This window comes from Tetrao urogallus (assembly GCF_951394365.1).
Source record: "Tetrao urogallus genome assembly, chromosome: 8".
Classification (NCBI taxonomy): Eukaryota; Metazoa; Chordata; class Aves; order Galliformes; family Phasianidae; genus Tetrao; species Tetrao urogallus.
In genome coordinates, this window is record NC_136821.1 from 25652272 (window position 1) to 25674703 (window position 22432).

At 36.7% G+C, this 22432-nt stretch overlaps 1 protein-coding gene across 1 annotated transcript in view; it reads left to right on the forward strand.

The window, feature by feature from the left end:
- Positions 1-16981, forward strand: part of ALS2 (alsin Rho guanine nucleotide exchange factor ALS2) — a gene marked incomplete at both ends in the record, with an annotated part of 38639 nt that extends 21658 nt beyond the window's left edge. The window contains 21 exon segments of the mRNA XM_079538884.1: positions 456-587; positions 830-958; positions 1320-1390; positions 1787-1853; positions 2043-2245; positions 2390-2455; positions 4188-4286; positions 4684-4848; positions 5711-5822; positions 6133-6210; positions 6315-6448; positions 8234-8422; positions 9430-9547; positions 10090-10247; positions 10972-11094; positions 11970-12146; positions 12547-12592; positions 14361-14422; positions 15011-15160; positions 15449-15545; positions 16943-16981. Of these exon segments, the coding sequence (XP_079395010.1) occupies positions 456-587; positions 830-958; positions 1320-1390; positions 1787-1853; positions 2043-2245; positions 2390-2455; positions 4188-4286; positions 4684-4848; positions 5711-5822; positions 6133-6210; positions 6315-6448; positions 8234-8422; positions 9430-9547; positions 10090-10247; positions 10972-11094; positions 11970-12146; positions 12547-12592; positions 14361-14422; positions 15011-15160; positions 15449-15545; positions 16943-16981 (2415 nt within the window).
- Between the last annotated feature and the right edge of the window lie 5451 nt (positions 16982-22432).

Below are 22432 nucleotides of genomic sequence, written 5' to 3' on the forward strand. Positions count from 1 at the left end.
AGCACTACTGAAAATAATGTGTAATATTAGATATACATGTTTATACATAGCAAATGTCTACAACTGCATGCTATTGAAAGAGCAGGTGACTACCCAGCAGTAAAAATTACGTGCGTGTCTGTCCCAGTGCGATTATGAGAGGCGTTACTCCTGAAGTTGTGATCATTTTTTCTGCTAATCTCGTTAAGCTGCAAGAAAGTGAGCCATGTAATTATGTATGTTAATCATTCTGCCTTTAGTGTTGATGGAACTTCTCTGGTCTAAACTCCTGTCACACCAAGAGAACATGTGACCAGGAAAATTACCTAGCTTCCATTGTTGATATTATTAACTAGACCAGCTGTCATACACTTGGTGCTAATTTAATAAAATGGGATACTGTCTTGCAGCTTGGTTATTGTTATTGGTACAGGCCCTCAGAAACTCTGTCAGGTCTGTCTTGCTTTGTGCCCTAGGCATCTCCAGAATACCAGAAGCTACAAGATTCTAGCTCTTGTTATGAGAGCCTTGCTGTCCATCTTGGCAGAAAAAGGAAAGAAGCGGAGTACACACTTAGCTTCTGGAAGACATTTCCTGGGAAAATGACGGTATGATGACAATTGTCAGCCTGTTAGTAGCTGGTATGTCTGGCTGTGAACTTTATATTCTGTCTGTTATCTATGCTATTCTCAGTTGCAGATTGCATTTTTCTGGCTTGTGTTGCTGAAGTAATGTAATTTTAGAAAATTTTGGCCTATGAAAGTACTCTATGAAAAATAAATAGCACTGATCTTAAGTCATAATCAGTGAGAAGTAAACTTCTGTGACTATTACTAATCTCTGCCTGTAGGATTCTTTGCGGAAGCCAGACCGTCGTTTAATCTGTGAAAGCAGCAACAGGGGGTTGTCCCTACAGCATGCTGGAAGATTCTCTGTGAACTGGTTTATCCTCTTTAATGATGCTCTGGTGCACGCTCAGGTAAGCCTGCTTGCATCCAGGAGCAAAGCTTTCTTTCAAACAATGTGACTCATTTTTCATACAGCGAAAGTAAGTTTTTGCACTATTCACTACAATATTTCTTAACACAGAGCGGTACTTTTTCATGTTTACTAAGCAACTTGAAATGATCTTCTAGTGTTTTCTTTCAGTGTATGTTTAGTGTTGCCTTGTGGTTGGCATTGTTTCTGCTCTCTTTTTTTGAGAGAGGAAAGTGTGCATAAGGAGCCCGTAATACCATTTTCCTTAGTCTGTAGAGGAAGAAATTATGTTCAGAAAAATCATGGGCAGGGGTAATGAATCAGTTAGTACTCAGTGAAGTTTCTCTTTTCCTTTCCTTCAGTTTTCAACACACCATATTTTTGCCTTGTCCACACTGTGGGTAGAAGCTCTTTCAGAAGAAGCTGGTAATGTGTGAGTATGAGTATTTATTGTGTTGTGAGGCAGAAATAATCAGATGTCTTGGGTGGGAGGATTAGGGCTTTGTAAACAGTTACTGTAAACTAGGAGCTAGTTTACAGTAGGAACTAGGAGGTGTAATCATTTTTAGCCCCTTTTCTTTCAGATGATTTTCTTTTATTTCTGTTTAAAAAAAAAAAAAAAAAATTGTTTAAAAATTAAGAACAACAAGATAGAATCAAGAGATTAGCCAGTAGTCTTTTCTGCTGCTTTTTTACTCATGACCTAATGTAAAAGTGAATTCTAATGAGTTGGGGCAACGGTGATACAATATTCATGCTCTAAGAAACATTGCTCTTTCTTTGGATGAAATTTCACTAGATTAAAATGACTCTCTTGCCTTCCTTGTAGGAATGGATTGAAGATTACAACACCAGAAGAACAGTTTGTTCTGCTTTCTTCAACACCACAGGAAAAGGTAGGTGTATCTGCAAGCTTTTCATGGCTTCAGTGACACATTTTTCTCTCCTACTGTAAAAGCAAACAGGGAGAAGTAGCAGTACTGTACTGCAGAGCGCAAAGGAAATAGCTGTAGTTGCTGTAAAGGAGAGAGCTTCTATGCAAAAACAGATGCTAGCTAAATTCTGTGATTAAAACTCTGTTTCAGACTAAGTGGCTGAGGGCAATAAGTCAAGCAGTGGATCAGGCCCTTAAAGGGACTTCTGATATAATCCTATATGGAGCTGGAGGGAATGTTCCAAGACAGGAACCTCCTATTTCTCGCAGTGCCAAATACGTCTTCTATAAGGACCCAAGATTTAAAGATGCTGTTTATGATGGGAGATGGCTCTCAGGAAAACCCCATGGCAGGTAAAAGCATTTGAACATAATAGTTGAAAACAAAATGAATTGGTAAGTGGGCTTATTCACAGAAGCCTGTTTGTGAAGTGCTGAGTGAACTGATTATCTGGTATGCATCTTTGTATAAGAAGTACAACTTTGTTTATTTTCCAGAGGGATCCTAAAGTGGGCTGATGGAAGAATGTACTCAGGGACCTTCCGAACTGGACTGGAGGATGGGTAAGATCTTCCACTACTTGTGGAGGGAGAGAGCAAGAAATACTTCTGGTGTAAGTTATAGCAAGGATTATAAGAAGATAGTAAATAAATCTTTTAATTAAAAGATTTTGCAGTGAATCTCATTGAGCCAGGGTTGTGAATGTTAGGATATCCGTGTGCATTGATACTTGAATAATCCAGAGCTATGTTAATTGTCTTCAGAGTAGACTCTGTAACTGCAATTAAAAACTTGCTGTTTAATAAAATTGGAACTAATTGGGGTAATCAGCTGCAGGATGGAGAGAGAGAGAGAGAGTGAGCGAGTGGTAAAACAGTTGAGAAAGAATGAGTAGGTGATGTGAACTTCTAAGCAGAGGAACCCAGTTAAAAGCTGTACAGTCAGGTTTTCTTTATATAGGTATCTAATGTTTTGTGTTGCAGCGTTCTTTCAAAATGTCCAGTTGGTGCTTTATTTTTCCTTCTAGGAAAGGCAGTGGTTTTCATACAGTGTAGTGATGCAACTTCTTTTTTTTTTTTTTTTTTTTTTTTCCCAATGTTTGTTGTGGAGTGGGGGTGTAAGAATTTTGGAAGGAGATGAAGTCTTGAAATATAAGCCTTTTGTCTTAAAATGCATGAATATATGATCCTGGTGACTAAGATAATCATGTCAGAGGAGTTTGAAAATAGGATGCACGGGAGTGAGTCCTGGATATTAATAATTTATCTTATGAAACAAGTGAGACTACTTAAAAGTAAACTAATAGTTGATTATACAGCTTTGAATTAATCCATTGCTAAGAATCTGCTTACGGCATTATTGAGGCTGCAAGGTTAACTTCTTTCTAAACAAGGTAAGGTAAACTTCTTTCTTATACCAATCTTGTGAGCAGACATGTCTGTAAAGGGCAGGATTAAAATATCTGAAGAGTCCTGTTGAATTCCAGTTGTATTTTTGAAGTATCAAGTCAGAGGAGACATTGAAATGCGATCAGGCTGTGGGCAGATTGTTAGCATGCACCTTAGTTATTGGCATATGTTAAACTATAAAACCAGATCAGACCAGATCATGCATATGTAACTAGTAAATGTAACTAACCACGATCACTTTGGCATTCTTGGAGATTCCTAACATAAATAGATTGATATTTAGCATTATTTACTATGATAATCAAATGCATATTCTTGCATTTCAACATGCACACTGTTCTCAACATTCAGCAATAGCATTATGCGGTGGGCTAGGTGTGCTCACAGGAGAATCTTTTATAACAGAATTTTAGCCTCTTTATAAGATCAAGTCCTATGAATAAGTTGTCTGTTCAGGTGTGAAAATATGAACAATTTTGTGCATCTGCTTGAGCATAATTAGAAGCTAGCATCTTGTTTTCTTTTAAATGTTGTCGCCTTGGAATAATGGTGCACTTGAGTTATCAAGACTTGAAGACAACCAAGGTAGACATAAGATGTGAGAAGTCTTGTGTCCTTTAATAAGTCGAGAAGAATGCTGCAGCGTAGTAGAGAGGGGAAAGCTTAGAGCAGTGTCAAAATGCAAAACCAGAAGAAGCAGTACAGATTAAATTGACCTAATGATGCTGAAATTTTTGCTTTCTCTCTTTACATCAAAAAATCTAACTGTTGTAGCTAGAGATCTGCAAAACCATAGAGCATTTTGATTTTAGAATGGGTGTTACACGTTTTTATTGAAATGAGTTAGTATTATAGCTGCTTGTGTTCCATGTCTGTGCACTGACAGGTATGGTGAATACAGAGTGCCAAATAAAGCCTTGAATAAAGATGACCACTACGTGGGGTACTGGAAGGAAGGCAAAATGTGTGGGCATGGAGTCTACAGGTAATACAGCATTTGTGTTCCCATCACTGCAGAACAGAGTCCCCTTACCAACCAGCCCCATGTATGTAGGTGTATTGTTAGCTTAGCTTATTTTCTGCTTTTACTTTGAATTGCTCACATTTACACTCATGTTGTGTTCTGTTAATAACATATGTTTTACAGTTGCTACCATCTTTCAAAAATTCATGATATTCTTTTCTTTAGAGATAAGTAAAATATACCAGTGTTGCTTGCTGGGGAGAAGTTGCCTTTAAAACACCAAAGCTCACTTAAGTCTCAAATATACTTTAACTACAGTTTTTATTTGGTATGACTGTGATGTAGTTCTTATAAGGAAAGAAGGGATGGCAAACTGGAGGAATCTTGCTTATTCCTTTTTTTTTTTTTTTCTTCATAGCTATGCTACTGGTGAAGTATATGAAGGGTGCTTTCAGGATAATATGCGTCATGGCCACGGGCTGCTGCGCAGTGGGAAGCTTACCTCTTCCTCTCCCAGTATGTTCATTGGACAGTGGACAATGGATAAGAAGAGTGGTTATGGTGTTTTTGATGATATTACAAGGTAACATTTGAGGTGCTTGAATTCTTAAGCACTAATACAACATACATGTATACAAATATATACATGAAGTAAATGTTTTCTGAGCACAAATCAATATAGTTTTGTCTTTCCAGTCACCAAATCAATGTTCTTTTCATCCTTGAAAAGAGGGGTTTTAGTTGGAGCTCAAGAAACCAGTTTTGGTTTAACTGGACTGAAAGCACACTTAAAAAGCAGAATAACAAGAAGACTGAGAGTGGAAGAAGTATGTGTGTATTTCTTGAAACAGAGCTAATAGTATTTTCAAATGTCAAGTGACTTTGAAGGCCTCCTTCTCACTCCCTGCGAAGAACTTATTTTTTTTTAATTATCCCCTCGATTTGGGTCATCTAGCTTAGGTAAAGAAACCAAAATTAGGCAGCAAATTGCCTAAAATAAGCATATAGCATCTGTTCTAAGTAACTGTAAAATATATCAAGTAGATGCCTAATGAAGCTGAAGGTCTCTTTTCACATACAGTTTGTTTGCTGAACTGGATCAGATTCAAGTTTCTGTGTTTCTTATTTGCTGCAACTACAGCTTGGGTTCCTTTAGGTAGAAATTGATCTTAACTGGGCTTCAACTATTCCAGGCAGTCAGGAACAGTTTGCTTGGATGTAGCCAATCTGTAATGTGACTTGTTAAAGAATGTTCTGTAGAATTCCTTTATATCAAAAAGTCTTATTCTCTTTAATCTAGTGAAACTGGATTGACAGGCTTGTAGCAAGTGATGCGTAACTCATTTATAATGTTTTCTGTGATGGTCAAATACCAGAATAAAGCCATAGAAAGAGAAAATATATATTAATTAAGCTGCATTATTTCTACTTCATTTTTTCTTCAGAGGAGAAAAGTATATGGGAATGTGGCAAGATGACCTTTGCCAAGGCAATGGTGTTGTAGTTACTCAATTTGGATTGTATTATGAAGGAGCCTTCAGCACTAATAAAATGATGGTGAGTTGAGTACTAGGATTTGTGCTACAGTAATTTGTCCCTGAGATGTGGTACTCTTCTGGGGTAGATGGTTGGTCATATAAATAATCTGTTAGGTTGTGTAAATCTTCTGTTCTTCTAACCTTCTGTTGTGCTGTTCTGTTTTTTAGATGTCTATATTGCAGTTTTGTTTTACCTAGGACTGCTGCAGAAGTTGTTTCAAAAAAAAAAAAATTAAGAATTAGTAGCAAATATTTCAGTGTATCTTCAGATCTGTAGTCTGGCCTTCTGTTACAATTACAATGCTGTTTTTTTCTGATTCTCTTTGTAGGGGACTGGCATTCTCCTCTCTGAGGATGATACAGTTTATGAAGGGGAATTTTCAGATAACTGGACTCTGAGCGGAAAGGTTGATATTACAATAATTTGTAAACTGTTATTTTTAAAATAATAATAATCTTGTACTTTGAGTCCTAATAGCTTTCAGTTCAATTTTTGTTGTCTTTTTTCAAGGGAACACTGACCTTGCCAAATGGAGATTATATAGAAGGTCTCTTCAGTGGAGAATGGGGATCTGGAATAAAAATCACAGGAACCTACTTCAAACCTAGCTTATATGAGAATGAGAAGGATAAGCCTAAAGCATTGTGAGTGTTGAGTTGAAATATTTTCTGATGAGGTTCAGTAATGCTGTCAGATGTAACCCTTGGCTTTTTTCAGAGGCTGATTAAATTATTTTCCAAAGAAAAAAATGAGATTTTGAGAAGATGCTTCCTCCTTTTTTATTCCTTTTCTCTCCTCTCTAAAAAATAAGATAAAACCCTATTTCATAGCTGTTGTGGTATTCATTACTACTTGAGTAATGATATAAAAATTACAGGATACTTGACACGTTGCTACTGACCCGTAGCAGTCCCAGAACTACTTGTTTGTACCTGGGCTGGCTGTTAGAACCTGAATTCGTATCTAATGATTCATGATTATATTTGTGAGAGAGACTAAGTTGCATTTGAGGGATTAAATCATTCACGGAGTGTTCTACCTTCTGCTAATGACTCTGATGGTAATTTAATGTCAGTAAGGGTGCATTTGGTCGGAATTAGCTAACTACTACAACTTTTCCAAACAGCAGAGTACTTGAACTGCTGAATTGCCAAAAATGAAACAAGGCATTTTAACAGATTATTTTGCAAAGCATATATAATAGTAACAGCTGTATAATCTCTGGAAAGAAACAGTGTGTTTGTTCTAGTTAAATCATAACTGCGATCTTTAAGTAGAATAAATTTAAGTAAATTTTAAGAAGAGTGGTAGATGAAAGTTCGGTGTTTAGTAGTGCTGTATATTGGTCTGCAATACTAAAAATAGTTGTACAGAATTCAGTGTCTTTGAAGCTTACTCTGAAATTTCAGATTAAAATGGGAAACACAACTGTTTTAACCCAGATTACTTCTTGGTATGCTTCCAGAAGCGTTCAATACTGATTTCTTTTGACAGTGCTGACACCCACAATGGGATGTAGAGTTACGCAGGCCTCCCTGCTGTACTGCGTACTTAAAACCTTAGCAACTGCCTGTTTTTACCCCAGTAGGGAGTCTATGCATAAATGTATGTACATATTTGTGAAGACAGCTTGTGAAATAAGGGTTTCACCAACCCTTTTCAGTCTCTTGAGACTGAAAAATCTTCTGATATCAGTTGTGGAAAAAGCTTGAAAGCCTTCTTTTTCTGCTTTGTGAGACTGGAAGCGTGGAGAAATGTCAGTGTTTCTAGTTCTCATCTAAGTTTGGTGGGGAAAAAATATTTATGAAAGATCTGGCAGTTTCTGAAACTTGATTGAAATCAACAAAAGCACTGCCAGACTTAACAGTTCTATTTGCTTTCTGAAAGCTTTTTGAAGCCCTGAACTCAATTTTATGTCTTATGAATATGGATGGGCAGCAGCTCTTGGTTTTGTGTATAGAGAATCCCTGAGCAATGGCTGTCAGGGGAAAGATGCCTGCACTTGTTTTGCTTGCTACGACCTCATACCTAAAGTGATGCAGCGTTATCTGTAGATGATACTTTTGGGCCAGAGACCATAGATGGATGTTTTTTGTCTGTGTACGTAGGCTATTTGTACATCCCAAGATCGTGAGATGCTTGGGATATCTCTGTACTATGTTCTTATTATGTTAACATGTACAATCTTCTGAATCAACGCCAGTGATGTAAATAAGCCTCATCAATCGCAGTATGTCCTATTTGATTGGAAAAAAAGATAGTGCTTTTATGTTTAAACAAGTACTGGGTTTATTCTCAGTGATGAACAGTAAGAAACTATTAAGTATATGAGGTTTTGGTAAAGTTCTTTGAGATGTTAGGTTGACATTAGCTATGAAAAACCACTTATGTCTAAATGTATTGTTTCAAGTGTGTTTGATTTTTAACAGACTAACTGATCACTTTATTAGGAGGAAACTTGGAATCCTGGCAGTGCCTCCTGATGAAAAATGGAAGGCTGTATTTGAAGAATGCTGGAACCAGCTTGGCTGTGAGAGCCCAGGCCAGGGTGACAGATGGAAGGCTTGGGACAACATTGCAGTGGCTCTGACCACCAACCGACGGCAACACAAGGACAGGTTGGTTCCTAGAGAACGTAGTGTGCAAGATGAAAAAGTATTGACAGAAACTGGAACTGTGCTCTACTCTAGAAACTGATTCTGGTAAAAATCATTTGTGTTCTGTGAGCAACAATAACAAAGCATCAAAACAGAACTCCTAATACAAACATCTCTTTCAGGGACATGGTGTCTAGGGTTAGTTCAGGTGTTACAGTTTGTTAGATTATTCAGTGTGTATTAATAAGATGCTAGCTAATTACTACTGAAAGATCTTTAACAGATAAGGGAATGTTCAGTTGTCACAACTGAAATTAGTGCAGAAAAATCAGGAGAATATAGGGAACAGAAATTCAAGGGGTGGGAAGAAAAATTTTCTTGGATAATTTTTTCTGTGAGATTGAAAAATAAATAACAAACCAAACCACCAACAAAAGCCACAAAACAAACAAACACAAAGAGGTTTAGACTTCTCAGGATATTGCACAAGAGACTCATTTAGTAGACTTTGCTAATTAAGAGAAAAATAGCTGTAAATGAGCTCAGAAGATTAACATAGGAAGCTGGCTTCTAACATCAAGAAACTTACGATAAAAACAGTAGTGTGACACTTAGTTAAATACTGCTGATGTCCAGGAAACGTGTAGTGATAAGTTGCTGGTGTCTGAATGTCTGTTAGAGTGGGAATTGGTATCTTCCATGTTCCTGATTTTACAGACTTGGGATTTTATAGTAAAACAAGTCTGTGGATGTGTATTTCCACAATGTTATTTCAAATTAAATTTGCTTAAGTGAAGTTGCAGAATTTTCGTGCAACCAGTGTGGAAGATGAAGTTCAGGCTGAAGGATTCATTAAGACTTTGAAAGTTCAAGGGCATAAAAGATTGACTAGTTTCCTATGTGTATTTCTACCATCTTTTTCTTTCTGGCTCATCGCTTTCTTGTTGAAACTTCCATGTTTTGCTTCAGTTTTTATTGCTTCTCTGTCTCCAATAATCTGTATGTATTTGTCCTTTTTATGACTGCAGTCCAGAATTACTGAGCCGTTCTCATACTCAAACACTGGAAAGTCTAGAATTCATTCCGCAACACACTGGTGCCTTCACCTTGGAAAAATATGAAAATATAAAAAAATATTTGATTAAGGTATTGTGATTATCAAATGCTCATATAGCTTGTTGGCAAGGCATTATGTTAAATTCATTTGAGTTATAACTTGTGTAAGAGCTTCCTTGAATCCCTTTCGTATTTGCATGTTTATAGTCCATGTTGAATTCATTCATATTTACTTATAACTTTCTAAGTCATTGAGTTCAACAATCATTAACTAAGACTAAAATCACTGAGTATTTAACAAATATTTCTTTAAAGTCAGTTTTTTCTCAGTTGCTGTTTTGATTTTTATGTAGTGGATCCCAGCAGAACATTCTGAAGTACTTATTATATCATGTTAAATTTGGTATTTATCCAAGCATGTTCTCGAACTGTCTTGACCACTGTATGAGTCTGTATTCAGCAATACATAAATTTCTTAGTTTAAATGGTCATTTGTTGATGTATCTGCAATATTTTTGTTTCAAATTGTGTTGTTGTTTTTCTGATCCATCTCTAGTTCCACATTTTTTTTTTCTTCAACCTGCCTGGCAGGTTGATCTATTTGACCAGGCAATTGGTATCTTTCACATCAGGCATGTGATACTCCTCTCCATCCGTTGGGCAAGCTTGTGGAAACATTAGTAGCTGTCTACAGAATGACTTACGTTGGAGTAGGAGCTAATCGACGATTACTGCAGGAGGCAGTAAGAGAGATCAAGTCCTACCTCAAACGCATCTTCCAATTGGTTAGGTAATGAGATTCCAGTGTTCAAGTCAAACTACTGCTTACTTATTTAAAAATATGTCCAATACTGAAACAGTCTAGTGTTTATGTAGTCCAAGCATACCAGTATTTTACTCTGTTTTGGGTGTTGATTGTATTTCCTTAAACTTTCTAAAAGGTCTTCAATATTCTGTCAAAATAATAATAAAAAAATATCAGACTTCAACCCAATGACTTATGTCCCACATTGCACTTCAAAATGCAGATCAGAAGAGTTCAGTACAGATTTCCAAGTTCACGTCTTTGGATATTCATGCTGTGAGAGGACAGTGTCCAAAGGGTTTAGAAGAGTAGCAAGAATAATGGAATATGCTGCAATTCCCTAAAGTTCTAGGAATCATCCATGGCTCATCCATGTTGATATGAAGTCTTTGCTTGAATTCTCAGTGCAATTGCAGCTTTCAGTGGAGTGTTTTTGCTTTCAGTTTGGCGGGATCCAAATCAGTAACCACTAGAAGCCTTATCTGTAGGGAGGTAATGTCAGATTGGCCGAGGTCTCTTTGACGTATAAGGATATGGCCTTTCTAAGTTTTCTTCCAGGTGGGTGGCACTGTACATATATTATCTGTGCTGTCTTAGTTATGCCTCGTTGTAATTAAGGAGACTTTTCTTTCTTCTCCAATCATCTCTTATGCTGTTCCGTGGAAATTTCTATGGATTTTCATACGTTACTCTGTGCGTTGCCACTTAGGTTCTTGTTCCCTGATCTTCCGGAAGAGGGCAGCACAATTCCATTTCAGCCGACGGAAGTGAAAGGAAGGCGTTCATTCTGCAGTGGGAAATCTGATTCCAGATCAGAATCGCCTGAGCCAGGGTACGTGAAGCAGAACATGAACTAATGAAAGCCTTGCTTTATTTTCTGTTAATTTTCAGGTTTCCCTTTAGAAGGTTTAAAAAAAAAAAAAAAAAGAGCAAAACAAAAACAGAACAACAAAATAAGCCCTGTGTTTTACTGGTGGACATAAGCAGTTATTTTTTTTCCTTTGGTTTTGATGATGGTTTTAGAAACAAGTTCAGACTTAGGCCTGGATTTCAGAAGGACGTTTGGAATATGGGTATTGGGCTAATGCAGATCAAGTGCAAATGTCATGTGGAGCTCAGCCTTGATTCCACCACTGTCCTGTCCATAAGCACTTCAGGTGTGGACAACAGAAGGAAAGAGGGATCAGCAGGGAGAACCTTCTGTGAAAGGCCCCATTTATCTGTATAGATGATATTAGTAGGTACCTTACATTCAGCTTTCCCTGTTAAGGTTATGGCTTGATGCGAAGAGACTCGTGTCTTCACGATGCCTTATGGTATGAGTATGTGGAGCTAGGTCAGCTAACTTGCTGGGGCGTTGCCTGTTTTTCAGCTTGTGCTTAAAAGGTAAAGTTACATTATCAGTGGAGTGGCTAAGAATGGGTGCCAAATAATAGCCTTGAATATGCAGGTAAAACTTGAACTACAATATAGTATACAGCTCCCCAGGGAGTGTTCTTTGTGTGGATGCAAAAGAAAGTAATTGCTAAGCATTTCTTAGCACAGATTTTTTCTTGTACTTTCTATACTGTTAATTCCTCACAGAATAAATCCATATTAAATTAAAAATCTGTTTTCCAATCAGTATTTTTTTTATTCTGCTTTTATAGTTGTCTCCCTTCTTAAATATCTTTCTCTTCACCCCATTTTCTATTTCTTGTGTTATAGCTATGTGGTAACCAGTTTTGGCTTGCTACTCCCTGTACTACTGCCACGACTCTATCCACCTCTATTCATGTTATATGCCTTAGACAATGAGCGTGAGGAAGATGTTTACTGGGAGTGTGTCTTACGTCTAAACAAACAAACAGATATGGCACTTCTAAGTTTTCTTGGAGTGCAAGTGTAAGTATGCTTCAACGTTAAGTACTTAAAGAAAGATTATGGTATGTAATTAGATAAAGCAAGTCAGTGATTGTCCAGAGTGCATTTCTCTGATTAAAATACACGTAAATATATTTTCAAACTAATTACTATGGTTGAGAGAATGAATCAAAACTTCTCTTAGAAAAATAAATTAAAAAATGCGGATAGAATGGGAAAGAAGATAGGTATCACTACAAAACCAGAGGGAGGTATTTCAAATCTGAGTATTTTTCACTTATCTGTGCTAGATATAGTTCCGCCTGTTGGAACAGATACTCTGACTCAGAAAAAAACACAATAATTTTGTTTTCATAAGGAAAACAATACTTTAAATTAATAGGCTCTGTTATCTGAATAGATTGTTTTGGCTTTCTTGCAGGAAATTTTGGCCAGCAACTGTATCCATCCTTGGTGAGAGCAGAAAGGTATGTTCATTGGGTCTTGACTTAACAATGTACTTTGTTCAGTTTTCTTTAGAGAAGTCAGTCATAAAGAATAGGTAGGAGAACTTTAGACAAACCTTTTTGCTGAAGAGATGCTGCATTATCTTGATCCCTAGAAAATTCTGCTACTTAAAAGCAACATCAGTGATTTCTTAGAATAGCTCTTTGTCCAGCTTTGTCACTTACTGTTTTACTCTGTAAGAAGTTCTAATTCAGGAAGAAATTTGAAACCCTTTTGCTTGGTCTCCAGTTATGAAAACGTATGAGGGGAAAATACCAAATAAATTTTCAAGATGTTTGAAAGTTGTGCTACTGTATGCACTGAATTATTTTTATTCTTAGTCAGAATGTTTACAGAGGCTGAATACTGGTCTTAAATAGTGGTTATATAGTGCTCAGTCTCTATGCTCCACTAATAATTAATTCAATAATCATGACTTTGAACAATTTCAACTTTTACAATATATTTTACATCACGTTTGTTTATGAGCCAGTGGATTTTTATTTGAAACTTTTGATTTCTTGCAGCCATTTAGATCCCACTGCCTTCAAAATTACCTTTTCTGTGTTAATAACTGTGGCTTGGCCAAAATTTTAAACATATGAAGTGTGGTTTTGGTAATGCTAGTTGCTGAACATAAGCAATGTGTTATTAATAGAATCTTAGAATCACCAAGGTTGGAAAAGATCCACAGGATCACCTAGTCCAACCATTCCTGGATAGAGGTGAAATGTTACAGATTTATAGTAATAAGCAAAGCTGCTGCTTATCTTCCCCCTCCTTTTTCCCCCCCCCTCCTTTCCCAGAGGGAAAAGGCTGTGGGTTCCCAGCAAGGCATCTTCCCTCTTTCCCAAAACATGAATGGTGGGACGCTTCAGAGTTCAAGATTCACCTAAGGAAACATAATGCAGACCTCCACTTATACTTGAAACATTCCAAAATCCAGCAATAATATGTTGAGTTGCTGCAAACCTTTTGTGTTTTTAGATACTAAGCAAAATTCTTATTAGCTGCCTGAAATTTTTTACCCAACTGTATGTTTGGAGCTGTATTTTTTTTCTCTGTTGTAGAGCAGAACCCTTCCACTACATACATGTACTATGCAACATGTCTTTGAATTACATGGTGTCTGATGCTGTCTGCAACTATTTATTTGCTGTGGTCATCCATCTATTAAACAGGATGTGTTCAGCGAGACGTCATGTTTATCTTGCTTCTCTCAGTTTTCTTATTTCTTTGAATTTCTGTGCATCTTTCTGCATCCGTCTATTCTTTCTCTCCTTCATTCAGAAAGTTGTAGGCTCAGCTGCTTATTAAGAGCTCACAGAGCTCACAATTATACCAGTTCTTTTCTGTTTTCTCCAAGCCTATGGATCTGTGATTCTTAACTGGTATGACCTTTCTGGATTTCAACTATTTCAGTCTTAAGTTTCCCTATCGCCATTAGGATTCTAACCATGTTAACCATTAAGATTCACTGATTCTCAGTCTTCCTTGACCTGGAAGATATCCAAAAAGTCTCTGATCCTCATAACTTAACCACTTGTTCAGTATAGGCTTTTCTGAATTTTAAAGAAACTCAGTAATACATGGACAGCTTCCTAAATGACTTTATCTTCTGGGCACGTTCCCTTCTCTTTGCACTGGAAATCTGAAAGTCTTTTATGACAGTGTTGCACAATATGCTGCTTCTTTCCCTGAGTAGCGTGTTGTGAAACTTGAATGACAAATCTTCTCATGTTTACACAGGTATCATCGAATACAAAAGATGCCTGCTTTGCCTCTGCAGTTGAATGTTTACAGCAAATCAGGTAATTCTCTGAAGCTTGTCTGTTAGTTTTTTACTGGTTCTGCTCTAATGGCGTCTACTTAATATGATTGTTCTTGCCTTATCTTTGTTCACCTTGTTAGGCAAGGTGTATTTTCAGATAAGCTAGAAGTTTCAGAGTTCCTATTATAAACATTAAAAATTGTCTTGGTGGGGAATGACATGTAGCCTTGTAAAGGCGACTGTTGGGAAATTTGCCTGTAGACACTTAAATTCAAAAGCAAAAGGATATCTAATCAAATATGCATGTGAATTTTTAAGCAGTTAGGATAAAATGACCTGTTATATCAGCGTAGTTTGTTTCTGTCAGCTGGCACAAGGAATTCTGTTGTAAGAACTTGAGTTCTTTTTTTCATCTCCCTTCCACAATGTTTAACTAGCTTTAAACTGTGAAGCTAATCTTGTTCAAAGCACACTGCTGCAAACTAGTAATTATAGACGAGGGTGTACTGCAATGAATGATCTAGCTTCTTGCGTGGAGGGAAGGCTAGCTAATAAGTTGTCTCCCAAATTTATGTGCAGATACATTGCTTCTTATTGTTATCCTGTTTTGCTTTTGCTCTCCAAACAGTACCACATTTACACCAGCTGACAAACTGAAGGTAATCCAGCAGACATTTGAAGAGATATCTCAGAATGTGCTTGAGAGTCTTCAGGAAGATTTTCTGTGGTCCATGGATGACCTTTTTCCCGTTTTTCTCTACGTGGTGCTACGAGCCAGGTGGGTGCTAGCATTGGCATCAGGCACAAGTTGGGCGTGGGCTGTTGGAGAGCTCATGCCTGTATTAAACTTTCAAGCTTCTCATTACATGACTAATTCTTAGGGTTTTTTTTTTTGTAGTTTAGTCCAACTTGTAGTTTAGTTGTTTGCTTTGACCTGGATAAATATTGGAGAGTCAAAATTGAGATGACTGCTCTCAGAATGGGGATAGGAAAAAGGCTGTTTCTTGCCCAGTATCTGATGTACCATGTCATCATCACTTGTCCTCTTTTGTCCCTCATGTGACAGGATAAGGAATTTGGGTTCTGAGGTGCACTTAATTGAAGACCTGATGGATCCTTACCTGCAACATGGGGAACAAGGCATCATGTTTACCACTTTGAAGGTATGAAAATTATCCAACATTATAAAAAAAAAAAAAAAAGGAAATTAATCAGCTTTAAGCAGTGATGACTGACTTATGTCAATTGTGTGAATGTTAGGATTTAATTTTAAGTTTTTGTCTTATTTTTATCCAGGATGACCAAGGAAACTTAACTTAAAGCTTAGGATAGCCTAACAATTATGGAAACTGCTAAGAAAATGTTGCAATGTGCTGTATTCAAATATTCAAATGTACTTTATTCAAATATAAAAACAAGTTGCTCTTGACTATTGTGTATGCACAGATGTACCATGTCTTTCTCCTGCAACTTAAGAAACCTTACTCCTTTTATAAACATGGGAAAGAGGTGTTGGTTTTTTTGGGGGGGACTAAATTCTGATAATGCTTAAGTCAAGGATTCCATCAAGGTGGCTTGAGAATTCAATTTTGTGAAATAAATAAGTTGTCTTCATTTTCCATATGCTAATTAGTATCCTCTTTGTAAGTATGGGGGAGGGGAGAGTCTGTCCTCACAATAACCCACTGTACAGCTAGGAACCTCCATAGCAAAAATTGTTTCATCAAAACTGTTGAAACAAATGGGTTTCATGACAAGTCAGGTGTGTAGAGCTTTTCTGTGGAGTTTTGGGGGATGCTGTTAATCTGAAAATTAAAAATCTCAAGCTGATCTCTAAATTGAGTATGATTGGTTTTTTTTTCTGTCTGTGCAAATTGGAAAAAGAGTTGGGTGCAGAGTTTTTTCATATCTATTGTAGTAGTGTAAAAAGGAAGGCTTCAGTTGCTTAAACTTTCTTCAAGAATCTATTTAGTGTTAAACTATTTAGTTTACTGAAACAGATCAAGTTGCTGGTAATGGCTGATCCGAGGCATGTTTGAGGCAGCATTAAGGAGTGAATAGCAGCAGATCATGTGTGAAAGTTAAGGTCTGAGTATTTCTTCAGGAGACAAACTTTGCTCTTCAGTCTGCGTGCTTTTGAAATGCATTAATACCTACATCCTAGTGTAAGGAAATGCTTTCATTTTGAGGTCCTTCTGTCAAAGGGCAAAGAAAGACTTGTGAGCCAAAAAAAGTACGTCGTCTTTGCAAAGCGGAAAAACAAAATTATTCAGAGGCCCAAGTCATATATCATGCTATCTTTATTAAGAAAAAAAGTTGAATGTAATTTATATCTTAAAAGCTCCTGTTCTTTCTGATTGTTTACTGTGTCAGAGGATTGTTGTGTGTTGCAGTTTTACTGTATCATACCTGCTTGCTGAAAGCCTAGTCCTGTTTTTTTGGACAGGAAGGAAGGGTTGGGGCGGGTTGGAGGAAATCAACCTCTTTATATATATATGATTTTTTTATCAGCGTACTGAGAGCTGGTACATATGCTAAAATGACCTTTGTTTTAATTTAGGCGTGCTACTACCAGATTCAACATGAAAAGCTTACCTAGACCACCATTTACGACGTGTCTGGGATTATCTACTGAGTGAAACTTCAGTGATACCACTTTATTTCCTGACATGACACTTAAAATTGAGAATACCCTGATATTTCAGTTCTGTTGTTACAGATGAAAACATCTCAATTTTAATATCTGAAAACTGCAGCCAGAGGTTATCTGTGAAGTGCTGATGAAGAGCAGAACTTGATTTGTTGAATATTTGCCAAGAGGAAATAATTTCCTATTCTAACAGATCACTTATTAATTTTAAATTAAAAATACTACGGAAAGGCATGGCATCTACATAGAGTACATGTAAAAGTCTGGATCGCATGGCTTCTAAAGCAGTAGGTTTCTTTTTTTTATTCCTGGTTTGTCAACAAAAGTGTTTAAACAGGATGAGTTGCACCATAGAACCATTCAGTCTTCCTGAATTAATCCATTAGATTTGTTTACTTAATAGAAATGTTAGTATTTATAATGGATATCCTATAGTGTGTTTTGGCTGTATAAGTTCTGAGGCATCTTCGTAAAAGAGAGTTACTGAATGCAGTATTAATGTGCTATTTTAGAACTAATCACTCTATTATGGACTTGCCTGTTTACCAGAATTATGTACAGGCATTCACCATGCTTTCTGTTTATGAAATGATTAAAATGGCACTGACCAATTCAAACTCTGGCACTGAATTAATTATTAAACCTGAAGAGTGTTAAGTTTCATTAACCAGGGGTCTAAGGACAAGCTTTCTTTAGAAGCCCATGTGATAAGACAATGGGATCATGCTATTGAGCAACCTGACACTGAATTAGATTTGAGACTTCTGCTTGTTAAGTTATTTGGTCGCTTAAATATCAGGATTAACAACAACAACAAAAAAAGACCACTTTGGTGCATTTTTGAACATTCAGAGAACAAATAATTTCCCTGGGGGATTTGTGTGAGTGTGTTCTTCTGTGGTTTATGGTTAATTTAATTTATATAAATAACACTAATGGATAATTTGGGTATTGTAGAAGCTGTTCTTCACCGTGGCTGGCACAAAAAATGAGGAGGCCCTCACAAAAAATGAGGAGGGGGGAACTGGTAATAGAATGTTATAACGGTTTGAGATATGTCAAACTACCATAGATAATGCTAATAATATTTTTGAAATAGTAATCATGGCTTGTGTATTGGCACTTAAATGGAAAGAAACCCATTGTCAAAATACTGTTTTGAACAGTGACTATAATGTAGCAATTTTCATAATAAAGTGAAAAAAGATTGGTCTTTCTGAAATAATTTTTAGCATTATCAGCAAAAGGGGGAGAGTAATTCTGGCAGGGCAGTGCTTAAAAGTATTGTTATACTTGTTCTCCTTGCAACCAAGAATAGAGATAGACTTCTTCATGTTCATGAACAAATTCTTTTTATTTCAATCCTACGTTTAAATTATACTGAATAATACGATAGATGAACAAAAACATGTTTAGAAGGTAAGCTATCAAATATTTGGGTTTTTTTGGAGAAAAAAAAAAAAAGTGTGACTAAGGGTGGAGAGTGTATTGAAGTATAACACACCAGCTCTAATGCTTTATCTTTTGTGCTGAGTATCTTTCCATGCAGTCATCTTTTAGAACTCGATGTACAAAAATGTTTAAATGAAAACTGCAGGAGTAGGATTTCTTCTTGAATAGGAGTTACAGTGAACAGCCAGGTAAACTAATTTTCATCTGCACAGATTAACTTGTTATTTATTTAGCTTTTTGTAGGAGAGCGAATGATTAAAAGCGTTCTTTTTCCTTGTAATTGTTCAGCATCAGTGATCCTCATCTTTAGGTATTTCAGAAGAATAAACAATTTCAATCATAAGCTTTGACACATGAAGAACCCTTTTCTGTATGACTTTAATTCCATATTGCTTCTCTGCCTTAAGCTGAGAATGCACCTGCAAACAGAAATGTTTTTCTATTCTCTTCCTACCATTGAAAAAAGATGGTGTAGCTACAAATATGTAACAACTTCAAATGTTTAACTTCATTTACTGTGAATGAAACAAACTTGAGTATTAAAAAATCTGCCTTTTCTACCTATATACAAAATACTGTAAAAATAGTAATGAGATCACTTGTGAATTTAGTTTGCTGATTATTAGAAGCTTGGGCTGGATTTTTTTTTTTTGCCTTTCTGGCAAAGCTAACTGATAGCTTCGTTATTGGCTGAAGTGAATCCTCGGATTAAATGTGTTTCTGACACAGATTCCAGTTTACAGCCTACGTGGGCTTGATGCATTGGGCAAGTAATGCACAGCAGCTTTGATTTTCATATTTCTGTAGCTACCCAAGGAACGAGTTAACCTGCAGGACTTCTGTCTCTATTGCATCATGGTAATTAATTTATTTTCTTCATCTTTTTATTTTTCTGAAGTTGAAAGCTGGTTGTTTCTTGTGTTGCAGTGGAAATCCCGTAAGGAGCACTGGAAGATGGAGGCTGAAGTATAACACATTGTAATTTGTAGGCATGGTAGTTGAAGACAGACCTGAAAAGCTGTGTATCCTACTAAGTGGGGAAAGTTGCTGAGAATGAGAAACTACTTAAGTGAGAGACAAAGTATGCTTTTTATGCAAGAAAAGGGTTAAGGGGATTTGTTCTTCGTGGTAATGAGTAGTTCTAAGGTTAGGTTTCTGCGGATTAGAAAGGAGGGGATGTCCATAGATTAGCTAGGGCAGTGAGGATACTTGCTCTGCTAACATCCAACAAATATTCTTTCTCTCCAGAAATTCTACGAGAGCTGAACATGGTGTATTCTGCACTATTTGCAGGTAAGAAATTATGTACTGTACTGAAACCATTATGCTACACAGATGCATTTCCCCCATGCAGTTGTAAAATTAATGTCTTTTGATAGTTATGGCAAAGCTAATTAAACTTGTGTTAGGTGTTCAGTTCCCACCAGCCAAATACTAGAGATGTGTATGAATGGGGAGTAGGAACTAAAAAGATAATTTTTCCTCATTCCCAATCTTCACAGAATAGTCTGACTTGAATGTCAGGTGCTATATATGTTGACCCTTTTTGCTGAAAGTAAATTGACTTCACAACCATCCCTGGTGTAATAACAGTCTAGGAAACTACCTCGTGTGTAGTGAGAGATACTGTAGAAGATGGATGTGAATGGAAAATTTTACCTTTGAACTCCCTAACCTTGTAGTGTTTAAGTTGATTTAGTGATCAGTGTGCTCATCTTGTCAGTTTTGTCTTCAGTCCAGGTGGTTGGCAATAAACAGCTGGAAGTAAAGCTGCCTGCTTCACATGACTATGGTTTGCTGCGCTCAAGTATTCTTTGAATGTGCTGCTCTTCTAGGAGGTGATGCTTTAGAGGTGTTACCACCATATAAACAAGATAATAGCACCATCAGTGTAGCAATATGCTTTTCTTTTAGAAGAAAGGAGGATGAATCGAATCATCAGATATATCTAGTTACAGTTATAACATACTTTTAATCAGCAACTTTACATATGCAAGTGTGATTATCTAAATACTGTAGAATGGCTTACTGAACAAATGTTCTTTTAAAAAAACAAACAAACAAAAAAAAAAACAACACCTGTGCCACCTCAGACTTGCAGTAGTTATCCTTGTATATATGGTTTTAAACAAAGTCTCAGCTGTTGCTTAAAATGTATGTTCTGCTTATGTTTCAGATGGCTATTTAAATTCAAGCGCTTCTTGCTTTGAAGTTTTTTACACTCACTTGAGAGTGACCTATGTCAATGGGAGGACTAATTAAGTTTTTAGTGTGGGACAAAAAAAAGTTCTGCATGGGCATATCATTAGAAGAAGCTTATTCTTCTTTATTTGCGTTTGCAATTTACTGGCATTTGGTGGCTTACTTAGGACAAAAGCTCAAGGATATTCTCTGCCCTCAAACTAGTTTACAATCTTCAGTAATCCAAACAATTCTGACAAATTTAAATTGAGTGGTTTTCCTTTTTAAACATGCTCAGTAACCTTGCAAAGGAAACCCTAAGTATGACCCTTATAGTGTGTGTATATGTCTCAGGGAAGGAAGGAAGGTGCAGTGTTTTTAATTAGCTTTCCCCTTAAGTAAGCAATTTGGTAACTGATAAGCTTGCAGTCTTCTCTTTGATGCCGAAAAGGTAGTCAGAGCAATGAAGCTATTTGTGTTTCTAAATTAATACTCAGTGAAAACTAGGGTACGATGTCCTGAATGTAGTTTGCAATGTATTTGCTTGTCTAAACCATCCCACAGTAAAGATTTCTGGCCTACTCCTAATGTCTTCAGTAATTAAGAAACAGGTATTCATGGCTAGATTTATATGGCCTGCTTACTTGATCTGCCTAATGATGGATTTAAGGAAGCTTAACAAAGGAGAAGGAAAACCCTTAAAGGAACAGAACTCAAGAATATTGAGGGATAAAAAATACTAATTGTGGCTCAACCCAGTTGCCAGTGAGCATGTGGTAGGGAGGATTCAGTGTTACATAAACTATTACATAGATAAAATATGGAGAAACAGTTTTTCCTCAGTGGAAAAACGGTTATGCAGTATAATGCAGCAATTCAATGGAAATGTTGTGTTGGGTGGGGGAGGGAGATCAAACTATGTATTTGCTGGTCTCTGAAAGGAGAAAACAGAATTGTAAAAGTGGTCTTTGGGTTAGAATTTCTGCAAGACATAGAACTGAGCATCCTGTGGAGGTAGCTTGTAATGAATTAGCATTACTCAGCAATAAAATGTTTGAATCAGAATTTCCTAACTTCTGTTCATTTTTTCCTCCTTTCATTTCCACTGCCTTCTGAAAACAGTTCTGTGATTTAATAGGAGAGAGGAAAAATGGTCTAAAAATAAGTATTAAGATGTGCAGTAAAAGTGGCAGTAATGCCTTCTGCTTTTATAAGCAGATCAAGGTAATACATTTCCTGCATTTGCCTTTGATATGTTCTGTCCATAGAACAATTTAGAGGAAAATGGCTGCATTTTTGCTTTACTAATCTAGGAGATGAGCTACCGTATATTTAACAGAATTTGATGAGGCATTCTCTGTGCATACAGTGTCATAGTGGTGTTCACTGCTGGCTGATGTGCTCAGATATTTGGTGTTGCAGACTTTTTAACTTGTTAACTTTTTAAGCCGTGTGACCTGTTCAAATACGTAGTTCTTCAAGAGTAATCTTACAATAACGGCAGTCTTGACAATGTCTTCATATTTGTATCAAACGTGATTTGAAGTTGGCTTAACTGAGATGTGTAGTAATTCAGCATCTTTGTTACATCTCTCATACATGGGTTTTTGATACTTTGGTGTGGAAGTACACCAAGTTATTTCACAAGTCTAGGGAAATAGCACAAGTAAGCACAGGACCGTATAAGTGAGAGAAAACAGTGTGTTACCTGAGAAATTCCCATGCTTGTTGGAACTTTTAAGTGAAGAATTGTGAGCATTCTCTAAG